General features: G+C 42.6%; 1 protein-coding gene across 5 annotated transcripts in view; it reads right to left on the bottom strand.

The window, feature by feature from the left end:
• The window catches only part of smc4 (structural maintenance of chromosomes 4), a 38,083-nt gene extending 18,646 nt beyond the window's left edge, over positions 1-19,437 (bottom strand). Inside the window, exons 1-13 of one of the 5 annotated variants that reach the window (XM_081370148.1) lie at positions 19,243-19,437; positions 18,389-18,536; positions 17,056-17,246; positions 16,649-16,840; positions 14,689-14,865; positions 11,572-11,736; positions 11,254-11,381; positions 7,264-7,404; positions 6,787-6,937; positions 6,084-6,248; positions 2,014-2,247; positions 943-1,128; positions 70-231 (exon numbers count right to left, since the gene is read on the bottom strand). In XM_081370148.1, the coding sequence (XP_081226274.1) occupies positions 70-231; positions 943-1,128; positions 2,014-2,247; positions 6,084-6,248; positions 6,787-6,937; positions 7,264-7,404; positions 11,254-11,381; positions 11,572-11,736; positions 14,689-14,865; positions 16,649-16,840; positions 17,056-17,246; positions 18,389-18,524 (2,028 nt within the window). In that variant the 5' untranslated portion in view covers positions 18,525-18,536; positions 19,243-19,437. Of the gene's footprint in view, positions 1-69; positions 232-942; positions 1,129-2,013; positions 2,248-6,083; positions 6,249-6,786; positions 6,938-7,263; positions 7,405-11,253; positions 11,382-11,571; positions 11,737-14,688; positions 14,866-16,648; positions 16,841-17,055; positions 17,247-18,388; positions 18,537-18,667; positions 18,846-19,242 lie in introns of those variants that run through there. The other 4 variants (XM_081370145.1, XM_081370149.1, XM_081370146.1 and 1 more) reach the window with 4 other exon arrangements.
• Positions 19,438-19,503: the final 66 nt, after the last annotated feature.

Genomic DNA, 19,503 nt, shown 5'->3' with positions numbered 1-19,503 from the left:
GTCTGATGCTGGCACATTTTAGTCATGAGGTTTAGAAGGCACAGCACAGACACACGTCAATTGTCCCACCTTGTCCAGGCCGATGAAAGTGGCCACACCGATGTTCTGGGCCTTCAGAAACGTGACACACTTCTGCGCCGTGTCAATGGTGTCCACTAAAATATTATCCAGCGAGCCACAGCTGGAGGAGATGGCGACGTCATACTTCTCATCAATGGCTCCCAGATCACCCTGTGTTGAGACACCGGCAGGTTTCACAGCATGAAATGATTAGTTGGCTGCAGGGTTTGAAATTAACACCGTCAAATGGTAGTGTACCACTGTTCCTTTAACTGTGAACTCGCAAACTATGCTTCCAACGGTGTATCTAGGAACATTTAGTGCCTTCCCTATCTTATTGGACCATTCTTTTGACTTAGCCATATTTCTAACTTGCAGTCAAACGTGACACTTAACAAATCTAGCCTGTTCAGATATTTCATGTGTTCTGGCTCAAGCACACCTGGTGCAACTAATGAAGCCCTTGATTATTTGCATCAGGTGTGCTTGAGACAACACCTGTTTTGCAGATTTGTGCTGTTGTGAGGGATTCTATTCAGGGGTTCAAGAATTTAATGATTTTCAGTTAAATTTGGGGAAACCACTTGAAACATTTGTTATGTTGAGCCATTTAAATTACTTTTGTTTGATTTGTTCATTGAAAACAGCTGAAAGTCTGTAAATTTGACCAATAAACCTTATTTGCAATGGGGGTTGAATAATTTCAATTGCAACTGTATATTATATACATACGTGTGTGTGTGTGTGTATATAGCTGTGACAGTTAATGTGGTTCATTTCTTCTTTTTCTTTGGCTAGACGTAGTTCTTTAGTAGCCAAATTGGCCGGTGAGAAAGTAAATGTCAAGCCCTGGCTGGCTGAGGTGAACGCGAGTGCACGTACCAGCCGTCCCAGGATGCCCGTGATCTTGCCCGAGTGCTTCTGCTGCATGAGGGCGTCCAGCACTTTGCTGCGGCTGCGGTTGCTGGACAGAGAGCTCTTGGCTTCAGACACCTTCTGTCTCAGGTCCCCAACCTGCGCTCGCTTCTGCCGGTCCTGCTCAGAGATCTGCTCCAGCTCCTGCTCGTCCTGAAACACACACACACACACACACACAGCTTCAGTTTACAAAGCCACGCAGATCCATCGCACCCCTCTGTTTTTCTGCATCTGTCTCATCAGCTTTTCTAGGGTTGATCACAAAATACTTACACAAAGTCTTACAGGTCACTAGTGTTGTCACGATACCAAAATTATGACTTTATTTTTTTCAGCTACAGTAGAAAAAAATAAAGTTTTCACTATAAATTAACTACTGCTTCTTAATAAATAGATTACATTCAGTCAAGCATTGGGTGATTGTCTATTTTCTTTAGTTGTTTGATTAACATTAATCACACAGAACATTAGGCTGCGGGTCCGGCCCTTTAAGACCTGCACGTACTCAATACACTGGAACACATAAGATTACTTTTTACAAGCAGTTTACGTTCACTAAAGACTTACCCGACTGCGTTTACATGAAGACTCGCCAGGACAGGCATTTTTGCGTAGAATTTTTACTATTCAAACCTAATAGTCTGCGAAAGTGAACTGAAGTTGCGATCGCATGCTGTGTGAAAGGTGTGTGTGCTCGCGCTTCAGGTCTGAGCTCATCCCACACTTTATTTTCTCATGCATGCATGTTTCTTTGTCACGTGATGTTGTTTAGTGAATGTGAACACTGAAGCAGAGCTCTGCACACACACACACACACACACACACCCTGACTCCAGCTGTCACACAGACACAAATAAAGACATCCTGCTCTTATTATTTAGAGTGCTGTCACTCTTAAAGTACCGGTACTAATAAAATGTAATTTCATCCCGTTATTAATAGCAGGGTATCGCGATACCTTTCTAGTACCGGTACATTGTGCAACACTAAGTCACTTGACCCTTTTAACAAGAGCTCTTTCAAACCGAGCGTCACCTTCTTGAGCTGCTCCTCACACGGGGGGATCTTGATGTGCAGGTCCTTGATGGCGGCTCTCCTCTCCCTCAGCGTGGTCACGGCCTCCTGCAGGGCATTCTGGGCCTGGCTGAGCTGGCTCACCGCGCTGTTGTGCTGACTCAGGTAGATGTCCAGCTCAGACTGGGCCACGTCCATCCGCGAGCGCGTCTCGTTCACCGCCTTGCTGAGCTCCAGCAGCTCCTGCTCCTTCTTCTGCAGGGACACCACACACACACAGCAAACAGTGAGGCATGACATGTGGACTTATCTTTAAATCCTTATCTTGAGCCAAATAAGCAGCTGACATTCAGTACAACCTGTGTCTTTTATTTAGAAAACAATGTCTTTTACGTCTTTTAGTTAGTCAAGAGATTAAAAGCGTAGTTTTTGAAGAGTGCGCAAGTGCGAACGAGCTCTACTATGTTAGAACGAGTCTGTTTGAATCTGGAAATAAAGCAAAATAACAGAGACAAATGAGAAATAATCCTCAGATGACGTCCGTAATTTATAGCAAAACGTCTAGCATTAATGCGATCTCAAACAGCTTCATTAAAAGAAGCAATTACTCCACCACCTGCGTGACATCATGAGCAACAATACGGTTTTGGGAAACAGTCGTGACTAGCTAGTTGATTTCTTCAACGATGCAGCTATGAAAAATGTCAGCATAAAACAAATCAGTGCCATTTATATAAATGCCAAGCCTAAACTATTTTACTTAAGGTGAAGTATGTCATTTCTGCAACACTAGTGGCACCTAGAATAACAAAAAGCATATTTCGCCCACACTCCTTTCGTGCGTCACCGCTCTTACAGGTGATTGCGAAGGAATGCATATTAGCTGTTCCACTGTTTGTCAAGCAGTCGAGTAGGCTAATATTAACACCGTCTAGACGCGAGCATCGTGGTTATAATAAACGCATCCAGCTAGGGGTGTGCGACAGAGACAACATCTTTATATTTTCTAGGATTTTCCTGAGTATTGGTACCTTGCAGGTTTAGGACTGTTGTGGACAGAGACGCCTAATGTTTCTTCATATTCTCTGTGGTGGTCAGTTCACAGCAGTGACAGAAATCATCTTTTACAATGAGTTTAAATATAATTTTACCCCTTTTGTGGGCATTTTTACCTTTGTAAAGCCCATTTTTCAAATAACTTTATTCTTACATCTAAATCAATAAATTAAATTAGAATAATGAGACACAATAGGGCTGTTACCAGTCAAATGAAATCAGTATCAACAAAATTCATCTTTGCAGTGGAAACAGAAGCTGCATCTGAAGAGGCATTAACACAGTTTAATGCAGCTCAAGTGTGTTAAACCTGCAGTTACAAATGCAAAAATAATGTTATGATGTTTTAAACAAAACGTTGAATATTGATATTCGAAATGATTTAAAAAGAAAAAAAGTAAAGATACTTTAGCAGTGACATTAAAACTGCCAGTAGGAAGCCACTGATAATGACTGAATGTGATAGTTCGCTCTTGACTGAATATCTTTTGTAACTTTATTTGTAAAGTGTATTTTATTAACTGCAGTGTTACTTTATTTTACATTTCATTAGTTTCTGAACACCTGAATATCTAAAACGCTATACAATCGTATCTTTGTTCAGTTGCATCTATTGGTTTGCGATTGCTAATTTTGTATATGTTCTTTTTTAATTGCCGAGTGTCTATAGTCTTTAATAATGCTTGAAATGTACATTAGTTCGGCTAGTTATTTTTCTATGGTATGTTTAAACCACAGGCAAACGTTCAGTAACGTAAGAGTTCTTCAGCCTGTTGACTTTTGTTCATGATTTCAGCTTCAGTTAAATGTTTTGCAATAAGACTAAATGTGAATATCTAAAACTGTTTTTTTTTTACCTTATTAGAATCGAAATTAGGAATCGATTAGAATCAGATTTGAAATTGTTAATTCAAACGATACCCAACCCTAGCCACGCAGTCGATTAGTCGATTATTTGGTCGATACGTTCTTGCTCGACCAAAATTCTGATTGGTCGATTTTTTGCCGCGTTCATTTCATCAGTTTTTACCTTTTTTTTTTTTTTTTTTACAGTCTATGGTTTTGCCATGTTCATTTCATCATGTGGAAAGCACCAAGTACTAATGGGGGTGTTTTCAGAGCACCCCTGTTTCACAGGTAACAGTCTGTCTTCAGAACACCCCCCTTGTTTTCACTTCTTTTGGATTAGCCCAACCCACTGGAGAAGAGAGACAGACAGATTGAAGAAAGTAGGCTACTAGAAGGTTTGCTGAATATTATTACTTGATCTGGTCTGTTTAATAAACATTCTTTTTTTATTCTTTTTTATTATAGTGGACGTGCCTTTTGTGTTTAAGAGTAAAAGCTTTAAGTTAATAGTCTATTCGTGTCTCAGCCGCGAAGCTGAGCTCCTATGTTCATGCGAGCGAGCTGCAATGAAACTAGATGTACCGCATGGCGGTACAAAATATGACCGCCGCTCAGGCCTGCACTGGCTTTCCACAAAAATAAATGACGTGGAGCAATTTGGCTGTATTGCGTGTTTATGTATATACCTAAAAAAAGTAGTAGCATGTGCATGTCTGTCTGTGTGTGTGTGTGCATGTGTGTGTGTTTGTGTGTGCGCATGTGTGTTTGTGTGTGTGTGTCTGTGCATGTGGATTTGTATGTGTGTGTATGGGTGTGTGTCTGTGCGTGTGTCTGTCAGTGTGTGTGCATGCTTGCGTTTGTTTGTATTCCTGCATGTGTGTGTGTGTGACAGTATCATCCTAAACCAGCAACCCTTCGCTCAACAGCACCATCTACAGGCCGATGAGTGTACAGTCACTAAATGTGCACAAATGAATTTATTTTATACCCCCCCATGGATGAAATTCTACGAAACTTAGCAGAGGATACCCCCAGAGGATGTCAAGTTAATCATACACATGAAATATGGTGCAGTTCTGAACATCTCCACTGAAGATAGGGGCGATTAAAGCAGAATAATATTGCATTTTCATTTTTTATGGGAGGGGCGCAAATCACAAATGAGTGATTATGGGCTAGGTTGATGTGGGCCCTTAAGAGCAACATACCATAAAAATTTCTTCATCCTCGGTGCCACGGTTCAGGTAGTTATTTAGGAAAAACTGCATTTTTTGGGTTTGGGGGGGCCCAGCGCGGGGGAGGGGGAGTGGCCCCCGGGGACCAAACGAAATTTTTCCGTAAAAGTCTAGTGGGGCTACATGCCCACCAAATTTCATGTTCCCCGGTGTTTCGGTGTCCCTGGTATCGTTGACGGAAAATTCAGTAGATTGACGAAAAAAAAAAAAAAAACTTTGACAATCCCTGAGACCGCTTTCGCTAGCTATGCTAACGGCGGTCATAATTATAGTGTCTATCAGTTATTATAATACATATGACAAAAACAATTGTCTAAATTATGTTGCATATTCCTCAAAAGTTCTTGTGATGATATCACTAGTTGACAACATAGTACTATTTTCGGAAATCATAGGCTCTGATATTGTGCGCAGGTGCACGTGATGCAACGCTGTCAGAGCCGACAGACTCGTGTGTCAGACTCATTTCAGTGCAAATTAATTAGGTCAAAAACAATTTAATATACTGCAAATAGCCTACTAGTTTTTTATGTTTATTTATAATTCATTTAGGCGGACAAGAAGGCTACCAAGTACCGCGCAGCTAATTAATGTAACGTTTTTCCCCTAACGTCATTTTTAGTCGATTTTAGTTGCAAATTTCAGGACTTTAGTCAACCAAGATTTTCTTTGGTTGATTACAGCCATAGTTAGGAGACTGTATTCTAACATAAAAAAACACAGTAACACTTTACAATAAGGTTCATTAGTTAACATTATACTGTAACAAATATATCGCTCATATGTTAGTTAATACATGAACTAATGAACCTTATTGTAAAGCGTTACCAAAAAATCGTCAATTCTTCACCTTTAAACTGAAACTACTGACACCGCTCACACTCAGCACCACTGCACAGGTCTGCCTGCCGCTAACTGCATCAGATGTGCAGCGGTGTGGTGCTGGCGTACCTGTTTGTCGTCCTGCAGGCCGCTGGTCTCCTCCTTCAGGCTCTCCATCACCAGCGCCAGCTTGTGCTCCTCCTGCAGCTTCTGCTCCTCCAGCTGCTGCTTCTGCACAGACGCCTCGGTGATGATGCTCTCGCTGCTGGCAGGAACACCCCTCAGCTCCTCACGCTGCACACAACACACAACACACACCACACGCTCAGCAAGACCTGGGCCTCGGGCCAGCGCACAAGACCTGTGCACCCGACTGCAATCTGATCTAGAATTACTGATGTCGTCCACACTGTGTGTCGCAACTGTTCAGATCCGATTTGTGTGTCCATGCCGCCCTTTCGTTTTCAGGAATACCTGCATTGGGTTCTATGGCAATGACGTTGCGTTGGTAGGAATACGCAAAAACAGCCGCAACATGGAGGGGTTTGCAACAGAGATGTTGTCTTATGAGACGGATTTCAGGAAATTTAAATAGGATTTCAAACCACATATGACACATAGCTTGACACGGATTTGTAAAGATCGGACTTCATGCAATTTTCAACCATTCACACCATCTAAACCTGATTGGATTCCAATTGGATCTGCATAAAAAGCGGATTTGCACTGAGCGTCTGAGCGAGACCTGCAGTCATGAACCACTGAGCCGCGGCTACAGCTGTATGCGCTGAGGACAGGCGTGTGTGTCGCTTTGCGGGATCAGGGAGCTCACCTTCTCCTTGTCTTTCTGAAGCTGTTTCTGCAGCTTCTTGGTTTTGCTCTTGGTGTGTTTGAGCTTCTCGCGCACCTCCACGTCCTGCAGGTCCAGCTGGGTGAACTTCTCCTTCTGACTCTCTATGAACTTGGTCAGCTTGGTCAATTTCCTTCAGAGGAAACACAACATGAGCTCTACGCACACCTTAGGAATAGAATCGCCATTGGCTAGTACATTTCTTTGGTTACCAACAATATCTTAAGCACCACCACCATTTATACCACCAGTCCTAAGTTTAGTTAAAATTACATTAATGAGATATATATGGTGGTGCTTAAGAAATTGTTGGTCATTCAGCGTTTCTGTAAAAAACAAATAGATTATAGTAATTATTAAAAGATATTAATACTACTAGTATTAGGGTGGCACCAGTAATGGTGCACATGCTAAAAGATGAATCATCAACAGTTTTCAGGGGGTGTAAACGCTTCTCACTTCTCCACAGCCTTCAGCTCCTCATTCTTGGTCTTCACTTCTTGAGTCAGTTGGCTGCTTTTGTCACTCAGCTCCTTGGTGTCCTCCTGAATCTGCTGTTTCTCCGCTTCTTTGGCTGACGCACGCTTCTGTAGATCATGCCTGTGGAAACACATACGCCGCTCTGAATGACCAAACCCCAACACGGCCAACACCACCACAATACCATTATAGAGGAGCTAATTCACAATCACGGAGCAGTGTTTCCCACAGGAGTGTGTGAGCCTGTTGGGGGTCGGACTGTGGGTCATGCTTCACTGGAAGACATTTTTTAAGTTTAATTCATCAATCTTGAAGAGCTCCAACCCATGCTCAGTGTGCAAACTAAACAAGGAAAAAAAGCCGGTGAATGGACTTGTACCTTTAAAGGGGACTCAACCCTCTTTTTAGTTGATAGTGTCTCAGTCTACATTACCTTCACACTTAGGGATGGGTATCGTGTTAAGGTTTTAACAGTATTACTACTTTTACCGATACTCCTTATCGATCTGGTACTTTAACGGTATTCTTATCGGTTCTTTTTGTTGTTTGTTTGACACCAAAAACAAAGTACAAACACATGGTCAAACAAAAAAAAGTATACAATAAAACAAATGTACAAATTATATACCCAGTGCTTTAATTTCAGTAATGTCTGACATTACTGTTCAGGAGTAATGTGGGCTAAAAAGACATCTAATAAAGTCAGATGTAAAATAACACTGCATAGTTTATCATAGATAGATTAAAGCTTATGAAAGCCAAACTTATTCATCCAAGAGCTGTGACTGATTTTCTCTTTGCCTTTTGTTGTTTGATTCACATTAATGGAGCAATCGTCAGCAGAATTATTAGACTGCTGCCTCTTTAAGACCAAATGCAGATCTAATCATTATTACGCCTCATATTTTCTCCAAACTATTTACGCCCATTTAAGACATAAACTGTATTTAAGTGAATAAACTGTGTAAGTGAATCTCCAAGCCATTTTTACATATTTGTGTGTATATTTGATCGTTTAGATGCGCACACGAAGCCCAAAATATACGTTGCTTGTCTCGTTGCGGTGTGTTTCGCAGCGCGCGCCACATTTGGAACAGCCTCTATTGCGTCAATTTTGGTACTTTTAATAGCCTTTTATTATCAAACGCGTCCCACAGTTTAGCAACAGTATAGACTACATTTTACAACAGTCACCGGTCGTGCAGATTCTGACGTTACGTTTGGGTTTTAGGGAGAAATGACAGCGCACCGCTGTGAGGGGAAGGAAGCTGCGTTGGAGAGAATGCGGCTTTAATTTTTAATGGTTATACCTCAAATATCTTCTTTTTTTATAATCATTGAAAGACAAAATCTAAAATAAAATTAGTTTGAAATCAAAGAGCTAAAGTGTAACCGTTTTAATGTTAAGTTCTGTCCTCATCGTCACTCATTAAGCAGGGCTGTTGTGATGTGCGCGCCGTGGCTCAGTGTGAAAGATCGCTCTCTCTCTCTCACACACACACACACACACTCTCTCTCTCTCTTTAGCAAAAATGCATCACAGACAAAGGGTTCAATATTATTATATATAGAAGTGGCTGGCAAGATTAAATTTGCAAGATAATAATTTCTTAATAGCAATAATATATAGCACGTGTACTTTCTTAATTTCTCCAGTACCGACAGCAGAACCGATAACGTCCGAGCTTATCGATACAGCGGTCTTTCAAAATTCAGCACCGGGGCCCGTTTAATACCGGGTTTCGGTACCCATCCCTATTCACTGAATAATATATTATTTTACTATATGCTACAGTAGGGAAATTACCATACTTATGTCCTAATTTCTACACTTGCAAGAGATAAACTCTTGAGCTTTTATTGTGACAGAAACTGCAGTTTTATTTTTGAGGAAAACTACCGGTTCTGTGAAAGCAGGTTTACAAACGAGTCTCAGTACACATATAGGGCTCTATCTTGCACCCAGCGCAGTTGACTTTGTACACGACGCATGTATCATTCCTATTTTGCACCCGACGCACAGCGGACTTTTCCCTCCACAGACGCACGTCGGTAAATTAGGGAATGAACTTGCGCTCCCGGGGGCGGTTCAGTGAAAAGAGGAGGAGTGTTCCGGCTCAAACGTTCCCTGCTGCTATTTTGCAGTTTCAGAAAACAATTCCTCCACAGACCAGGAGAAACCTAGTCTAAAGTCAGCGGCGTGTTCAGATGCTATTTTAAGGGCGCATGCTTGGCCATAATGTAGCGTGCACAACGCACACACACTTTGCTTCTCTCATCTACACAGACGCAGTTGTTTTCATTTTTACAAACCATACATTATTACAAGGAAAAATATTCCACACGAGGGAAATCATTGTTGTGTCCATGAAGATGTGAAAAAATAGGCATAAATCTATTTTACACATTTATCCAAATGATCATACGCCTGTTTAACCGAAGCTAATCTGGGTGGGTTTCTCCATCCCCAATGTCACTTCTCTGTGTTTTACGGCCCTGACGAGAATGCCGGTCTCCTCGGCTGTGAACCGCTCCTGGCAAATCCACCGTTATAATAGCAATCCGCCATGGAACAAGCACGTCTGCTCTTAAAGGGAATGTGAAATGACGCTCTGATTGGTTTATTTCATGTTACGGCCAAACTACACCTATGAATAATGAAGCTACTTCAGACCAACACATTTTAGATTTGCGTCGGGCGCAAGAGTCATTTATCCCGCCGGTATAATAGCAACAGCGCCCGAGATCTGCCCACAAAGTTACTTGCGTTTCAGGTTTGATACTTGCGTTTCAGATCGTTAAAATAGGGCCCATACAGTGAAATGCTGTAATCACCATCGTACAAAAATGTTGGAAATTAATCAAATGTGAAAAAAGCGTAACTGGTAGCCGCTGCGTTTCCAAATGCATGCACACAGCACATGCAGAGATGGAGTTCACTGCATTCATTCCCTGTGAACTGAGCTGTTCTGAGACGCAGAAACACCGGACCATGAGCCGATCGCATGAGCAAAGTGTGCACTTCACTCTGAAACACACAGAGCAAACAGACTATACATTTACATAGCAGTCTTTTGGGATTTGATGAGGGTACAAATCAATTTTAGTTTGTTTGACAGATACTTTGCCAAAGCAATGGTGCAAAACCAATAAGACCTTTTAGGTTATTACAGGAAGTTTTCATGTATTTTCGGTTCATTAACTGTGGAGGCAAGATTAGACTATTGCGGGCCGCCAGAGTCTGGGTAATTAATGGGAAACACTGCTGAGTTTGATAATGAAGAATCCACTTATAACAGCAACAGCACACATTCACTGTGAAATTGTTAGGGATGCACAATATATCAGCCATCACATTGGTATCGGCCGATGTGTGTTCATATTCAATGTTAACATTATCAGCCCAATAAAAATAATTAGGCCGATATATTAAAGCTGATAAACTGTCCTTCAGCTGAGACGCTTCAGATGTGCACTGTTCACCATGCTGGTTCTGAATTGCTTGAAATATGATTGGAATCACTTTGAAAGAAAAAATAGTTAAGTGCAACAAATGCGGCACAAGTCTGTCATACAGGCTACATCAATTATAATGAGAACACGACTGTAAAAGAATGCTGTGAATTATTTTTGCGCTGTGTACGTTTTACGTTGTTACTGAAAAAGCGCATCTAAAACAGAGTTACATCTTCATGGCTAGCACAGTTAAGTTTGCTTGTGCATTCACAGCTGTTTGTGCAATTGAAATTTATGATATTGTTTATTTCGTGTGTATGTATATTATATAATACGTTTGGTTAAGAATTAACGCGGTATAAAGTGCGCCAGTGATCATCTTTAGCTTCAGCACATGCAGCTCAAACAGCAACAACACATTAGAGTTGATTATGAAACAGCAGGATAGTCTAGGTAATTAAATGAAATGACAACAAATCAGAGGTGGTGTTCAGGGGTGTGAACGTCTCTTACACATAGAACTGACAGAGGAGGTTCCTCTTCTTAAAGATGTCATTCTCTAAAGTGAGGAACTCCACGGCTTTATTCTTCTCTCCCTCCAGAGCGCTCTTCTCCTTCTCCACCAGCTTCACTCGATTCAGCTGCACACACACACAGATACTGACACACTTCACCAATGACACAAGCTTCTGCTTAAATAAACTGGGATATACAGCTCAAAAATATATTTGTCAGAGGTGATGTTTCTTCCTCCATTCAGAGGAACCATCATTTTGTCCATAAAGCCAAAGTAGGTTAAAGAAGGGAAAAACGACATGATTCTCATCATACCTTCTCTCCTCGCTGCTCGTTGAGTAGCTCGACCCGCCGGCACAAGACATTGATGGGCTCTTTGAGCCGGCAGGAGCCGATGATGTCCTCCAGGTACTCCAGCATGCCTTCGTCGTGCTCCGTCTGTCCCTTGGGCTTCATCATGGCAATCTGCTCCACCTCACCCTGACAACAACACCACACACACTCATGCACCTCGTATCTACACACAGATCCAATCAGGGCTGAGTTAAACATCACTGCGTTTGTGTGTCGACCTCTGGGGAATCTGCTCTTCTGCTCAGTGGACGGGACCACTCGGCATTTTACACGCAAAAGCAAAGATGAAGTAATGCAAAAACACTCGAGATGTAAAATGTTGCTTTCTTTTAACCGCTCACCAACCATTTGGACACCGCAATTGACTATTAACCCACAAGCCTGCAAACCAAACAAGTCAACAAGGCTTTAAACACAGACGATACTTCATTAGTCTGTGTTCTGGACAGTGCGTGAGATGTTATTTCACAGTCCACTGATTAGGGCTGTGCCGGTAAACTTGACAACTGCACCACCGCGGTGGCTGAGTAGCATCGGCGGTGGTCCGTCTAAATTTTTTTTGGTATGTGAATGCTGTTTTACATTAATATGACACGAGTGAAGCACAAAGCTTTGTTTACAAAAGAAATAGGTTAGCAATTAAATGTTACATCGCAGACGTGGAAACGTTTGGATTCATGACGAATCCAAGAGAGTTGTGCGTGAGCCCATCAATTTAAGCATTGTCGGCTTTGAATTCTGGTTTGCGATCTGGTCACCCGTTTATCAGCGAATTTAACAATATTCCATATAGAAAGCTTGAATTGTCTACTTTTCAACAAAACGATTTTCAAAACGAGAATAAACCGACTAGCATACTCTGCTTATCCGTATGAAATGTGCATTTCTCTCTAAAGGCGCGTTCACTGCGAAGATCAGCATCGCCAACTTCATCTTTGCAGCCGACACTGACGCAGAAAACACTAGTTTATTAATAAACAATTCAAATGTCTCCTTGCTATATTTGACATTCATAATCATTGCTTTTTTGTGCAATTTGAGGAAGTGGTGGGGGAAGTGACGTATGCCGTAAAGCAGTCGAATTTTGTAGTTATTTTTGTGCTCGGGTTACTACCCGAACCCCAAAGTTACGTAGTGCCAGTAAAAGCGATACAGACCCCGTCAGGCAATGGCAGACGTGTCATTCAACCTATTGTAAGTCGATGTACCATCACAAGGGTCTTGGAAATATATTATGAAGGTTGAAAAAATACATAGTGTTGCTTTAAAAAACTGATGCCATCACAGCCCTACCACTGATGTCCACAGACAAGGTCCATGTGCAGCCAGACAACCGCACGTGCGAGAGACTCAGTGCTCAAACAGAGAGCTCGTGTAAAGCTTGAATATCGGGATCATAACACAAATCAGCAGTCTGCATCAGCAGCAAAGATCCTGATCGGAGCATCCTAAAGGTATGTTCGGTTACACTAAATTAACATTTAATAATACTGAATTAAAACTAAATAATTAAACGACTTAAATCTTATAATGTGAGCGTTCCCACTTAGCTAAACAGCAAATCCCATCGGCAAGCTACAAAACTACACTCAGGGTTTACATGACCCAACACACCGATCACACTTCACTTCTGGTAAACAGCATGTCAGGGTTATAAGGCGGCGCTCTGATGGGAACACGTGTACATGCGAGACACTTTTACTGTGGCTGCGGTTGATCAGTCACACAGAACAGAATGAAGCGGTTGTGATGTAGTTGAACACACAAGTGTGAGTTAGCAAGGGTGATAGCTTTGGCCCTGGATGACACAACTCAAGGTGAAGGATGAAGTGAAGGAGTGAGAGGAGGCTCGCTCCAGCCTCACTGAAGCAGCACACACAATATTGGGGTTGGCCTTGACTGTAACACACCAATATTTACGTGCTGCTAGAGCGAGGAAGGAAGAGTGGACAGGTGTTGACCTCTGACCTTTTTGGACAGCCCATGTTTTCTAAATGGTCAGGCTTATAGCGTATGAGAGGCCCTTAAAACTCTAGAGCAGCAGATGATGGTTTGCACCGTGTCTCTCGTGTTGAAAACCATGATGCGCTGCTGTAGCAGTCCAAGGTTGAGTTTAGCCTAGCGTGTTCGTGACTCTCCAGAAAACACAAGAGGCCAACAGCATGATGCGAGCGTGAGGCGGGTCACCAGACTCTCGTTTACACTGCAAGTCTTAATGCACAGATCTCATCTTATAACCAGATCCCGCCTGTTTATATCCGATATCTGTGTTTACATTAATTGCCACCCAAAATGGTTTTACTATATGCACATGGTAGACCCTGGTTTTGAACGGCCGTGCTGTTAAAATGATTTATATAGTTCACGTCGGGTGGTCATGACTATTTGCCAGCATGGACAGGATAACAGCTGTCGTGACTCATCAATGCTTTGCAGCGCAAAATCTGACGGAACAGATATACAGTCTAATATAAATATATAGTGCGGAAAAAATTAGTTTATGTACAGCTCAGACCTAGAATTCTGAAGTGAAATAAAGTAGTCCTGTAATATATATATTTTTAATAAATTCAAATGAATTAGAGAGAGACAGAGAGAGAGAGAGAGAGCTAATAGTGAAGCTTGTTTGTTTAATTACAGTGAAGTTATCACCTCATTGCTGAGAAATATAATGCATCTTTCAGTAGCGAAGCTGTTTTATTTATAAAAGGCACGGGCAGAGGTTGAAAACCAGCTCCTGAATGTTTCTGTGTTCGTGCAATTTCTTTCCTTTACAAAGATAAATATAAAGTTCCCACCTCAATAAAAAGCTGTGAGCGAGGCACACCTCATAATACAACATTAAACAGATATCTTTGTGAATAAACGTGTCGCCTTGTGGTGGCTTGAACTCAAAGTGGAATCGGATATGAGTGTTTAGACGGAGGTCGATGTCCAGATATCGGATTTAAAACCTCATTTGGAAGTGGCTCAGATCAGATGGATCTCGGATGTTGTGTGGGTTTGTGTGTTTACACGTGTGCAGCACACAGTGATCGGTGTGAGATGCGAGTGAAAGATCAGATGCGTGTGAATTACCTGCAGGATGAGGAAGCGGTTGTGGTCCAGGTCGATGCCGTGGCTGCGCAGTAACACACCCACATCTTTGAAGGTGGCCTTCTTGCCGCTGATGTGGTAGGCGGAGGAGTTGTCCTTCCCCGCGGTTCTGGACACATAGAAGGAGCTGTTGGGGATGACATCGTAGTCGTCTCCTTCCTGAACACACAAGACCACAAACACCTTCAGTCCTGAGCGTACTGTGGAGACGGAGAACATCGGAGAGTATGCCTTTTGTCTTTGATCTTCACAAGCAAGGCTTTTTAGGCGACACCAGGGCTGTCACGACAGCGAGTCCTCGATCAGAGTCGAGTCCTGGAATTTAGAGGGCACCTATTATGCCCCTTTTCAAAAGATGTAAAATATTATTATAGGGTGGTTGTACACACACACACTGCCAACACACATTTATGTTCAAACACCATGTATAAGTGAATTTTGCATAATAGGTGCCCTTTAATAAAATCCTCGATTGCAATTTAATATTGATTATTTTGGATATCAGGGACAATACATGGCATATTTCAAATCTCTTAGCTAATGCTGTAAACTATGGGAGTCAGCTGTCGCCTACAGCCTTCATTAGCCCACTATTATATCGAAGGTAAAAATGAACTGATTTTTATACAAACACTTCAATTACACTTTTATTTATTTTTATAATAATAAAGTTATATGAAATATAAACATTTAAATGGTGGCTGTCATAAAAACCTGCCAGATTTATTCAAACATGCATTAAATTTTGAAGAACATTAAAAATGATAATGAATATGTAATATGGTGCATATATTCAGCAAAATGCTCCTCTCTAGAGTTAATATTTCTCGCTGACTGACGAGTTTATGGTCACTGGATATGGTTTTTCTGAGGTAAATGTGACGTTACATGACAGTGTTTACAAGCTGTTTTACTGAGGTCTTTCCACGGCTGAAACACTGATTGGGCGACTCCATGTCACATGATACGGACTTTGATAAGTTGTACTCTACCTTTTAACACACTTTAGAAGCTCATTCATGTTTATTTCACTGTAACTGGTGTTATTAAGGCGGAGGAGAAGATCATGTGCTTCTCTAGAGCGATCTCACGCCACAGCGACAAAACGGCATTTATATTTTTGAATTTCGTAAGAAAATGGACATAATTTTAAATCTGAGACTTTGTTTCATATCATTTATAACAAAGCACAAAGATTATTATTGCGATTTATTGGATGGGATGTGCGCTACATGTTACATGACTGGATGCACTGAAAGCCCTCGCGCTGCTCATATGCTGAGAGAGAGATAAGACACTAGAGCTGCACGATTACTCTTTAACAGACCGTGATCTCCATTCAAACACCTGCACGATCTTCTTCCGTTTCGTCTGTCTAATAAACTTTGACAAATCATATCGCAGCATTCAGATCTGTTGCCGCTGACCCGGAGAGTCGTCATGAAACAGCTTCACAAACAGTCTTTAACCTCATAGTGTCATTATTTCTGTTCAAATTATCAAAGAAAGTACTGGGATAAAAGTTTAAGGATCAAATATAAACACTGGTGATGTCTACAATATTGATCAAAATAGAGTAAATCAGCTTTTGATAGAAACTTGGAGCTTAAAATAAGACATTTATTGGTTACATTGTTTCACCACTAGGTGGCGACAAGTGACTGTTAAAATTGTTATTGAATCTTTTATTAAAGAGAATGCAGGATTGTATGATGCTTCTGAAGTAAAACTCAGAAAGATGTGATGAATTGTTTTTGTACATCATGTACAGTCTGTATAAGTGTATGATTTAGCTTTCCCCATCGTCTAGCGTAAAAAAAAAAAAAATCTAATTCGCAATTCTTCAAAACAACAACAAGCAACACGTATGGTATGGGCACCCAGTATGGTGACAGTCTGGAGACGGGTGTGTCGTCCAGCAGTGTGTAGCGTAGCGTCTGACCTTGTCGGTGATCTTCTGGAAGTGCACCTCCACAGTGCAGCTCTGCAGGTCCGGGTGCTCGTCTGAGCTGTGGATCAGCACCGACAGCTTCTTCGAGCGGATCTTCTGAGCCCGGTACCCGAACACAAACAGCATGGAGTCGATCACGTTGGACTTGCCACTGCCGTTCGGCCCGATGATACAGGAGAAGCGCTGGTGAGAGAACGGTTCAGCGGTGAGACAACAGCGCTGGAAAATCAGCACTCATCAACCGTATTATGTACTCTAGGGCAACTGGAGTGTGTGCACTCATAGAGAATAGTGTGTCAGAGTTTTAAAGACGTGGCGCTGCGCTTTGAGCGGTGTGCGACCCCCTTCACGCCGCGCTCTGACGGACAGCAGGAGGAGATGCGGATCGGGGTCGGTACCTTGTGGAAAGGGCCCAGGATCTGCTCCCCGGCGTAGGACTTGAAGTTCCTGTTGACGATGTGTGTGATCATGAGGCGCGGGGCCCCGGGCTCGGAGCTCATGGCGGGGGGCGGCGGGGGGGGCACGCTCTCCAGGATCTCCTGCAGACAGCGCTGGTCCTCCACCGGCTCGCCCACACACACTTCTGCAGCTGAACAACACACAACACAACCTCAGTCAGAGGAGGAACACACACTCACGCCCGAGGGTCCAAACGGGACTCAGTGGGGTTTCGGCCCCTGATCATGCGTGCCCTGCTTTATTAAAGGTGCAGTGTGTAGGTTTAGCGGCGTCTGGGCTGGCTACGATAGCCAGCGTTCAGGAGCAACACCAGTTACATCACCTGCCCACCGCCGACTCTAAGCTAATATAAACACAACGGCTCATAACGTAAGGTCTTTATACACCACTGAAAACATCATTATGTGTATGATATTGCATTTCTGTCAACAGATCCTCCTGAATATTACACACTGCACCTTTAACTTACACACTTTCTGTTATTCATTTCTTTCTTTTTTTAATGATTCACATTTTTTCAGATTAACAAACCAGTACATTCATTCTCCAAACACAGGCGTCACATCAAACCCCCTCTTATATTAGACTGCCAGAACACATCTGCAGAAACACAACTAGAAAATAAATTAAATTAAATAAGAAAAACAAGTGCAAACAAAGAATAATTAAAGTAACACTATGAAAGAGTTATTCACCAAATATGTCAAAGACACTCGTATCCTGCGTCCCCCCCTCCCAGGTCTCGGTCACTCACTGCTGAATTACAGGGTTATACACATTTTCCCTTTCAAAATGTCATACTTTTGCAGAATTAAATTTCCAAAACTCTTTTTCAGACCACATTAACATCATAGTTTCATTCAGCATTATATTTGGTATAAAGTCATACAGTCATCTGTGACTATTTTCTTTTTCTCGTTTTTTTGTTTGTTAAAGCTACGAGGAATGATTTGAGAGCAACACTTTAAATGAGATTAAAATTATAAATCACTATGTAGCTTTTCTTTTCTCACTAGCAAAAGTGTGTGACTGTGAACTTACAGCGGTCAGTCACACTACAGCTGTACATGTCCAGATGTTGTAGCATTTGTACAGCCATGACTGCATCGAAACGTATTACCCACTTATAAGAACACATCATATGTGAACATTAGCAGTAAAGCTAACTGACTTCACTAAACAAAGATGAGAAACAAACACGAGCTGAAGCGCTGAGAGCGGGCGCGCGCACGCCTGAAGGAACTTTCTGCGCTCGTGCGCGGCTGGGCTTACCGTTACCGTGCGCGCGGTCCGGTGGAGTGACGCTCTTCGCGACGCTCGCGGCATCATCATCATCATCATCAGACGCGTTCCGCGCCTCCGCCGCTCTCCGGGCGGCCGTCGAGCTCTTGCTGGTTTTCACAGGCATGATTCACGGCACCTGAAGAAGAAGAAAACCACAGTTGAACACCGGCTCAAGCGCGCGGACGAGAGCGCGTACCCGTCTTTGTTCACACTTCTCAGCAAAACAGTAACAGTAACATGATCTGAGATGACAATACACGAGCTCACGGTGTCAAACCTGACCCAATACTGTAGCTACATCGCTCGAGAAACTCTCTCTGTGTGTGTGTGTGTGTGTGTGTGTGTGTGTGTGTGTGTGTGTGTGTGTGTGAAACGACAACACCACAGCCCGAGCGCGCGGGCTGCCTTCACACACACTAGTGTCGTGTTTGAGCATGACAACACTGAACACGTCACGCGCGCTGACAGCTTTCCACAACTTCATCCTCGAGATGAACTAACGCTAACTGTGTGCAGGAAAACAGCGGAAAGTGGGTTTATATATCGAGCAAGACTAAATGTGTGTGTTAGGTGCAGTCTTGTGAATAATGAGCTCGCTGTCTGCAGTCAAACTCTTGTTTCAGGATACTAATCACTTTATGGTAAAGCTAAACATGAATATGCTGCGATCGAGAAGCCAGTTTTGTAAGATCGAGTAAAACTAGGAAATATATCCACATTTATGAACCCAAACCGTGACTGTTAATCGACCAGTTTATTCGCGAGCGCAGATAAACGCGTTCACGCGATCTGACGCTTCATTTGACGCTCCGCATTAAAGTCGCCATTTGCCGTTGCGTTACCTCGGTCTGGCTCGGCTGATTCCCTCACGCTCGTCGAGTTGAGTTCCTCTGACACGGATTCACATGTATTGAGTGTTCAGAGAGTAAACCGAGGGAAAGTCTGCGCTCGTCCACTTCCCTCACTGCTGAAATCTCACTCGTAAATGGCGCGTAAACTGAGTGTGACGAACCCGAGTCCGTTGTGACCCGCGCGGTGCTTCATGGGAACACTACTCGTCACGTGACCGGGCAGTTGTTTGTTTGTTTTAGCGACAACAAGCA

This window comes from Scardinius erythrophthalmus, assembly GCF_964197995.2.
Source record: "Scardinius erythrophthalmus genome assembly, chromosome: 7".
Lineage (NCBI taxonomy): Eukaryota > Metazoa > Chordata > Actinopteri > Cypriniformes > Leuciscidae > Scardinius > Scardinius erythrophthalmus.
Note: the sequence above shows the minus strand (reverse complement) of the source record. Positions and strands in the feature narration are given on the sequence as shown.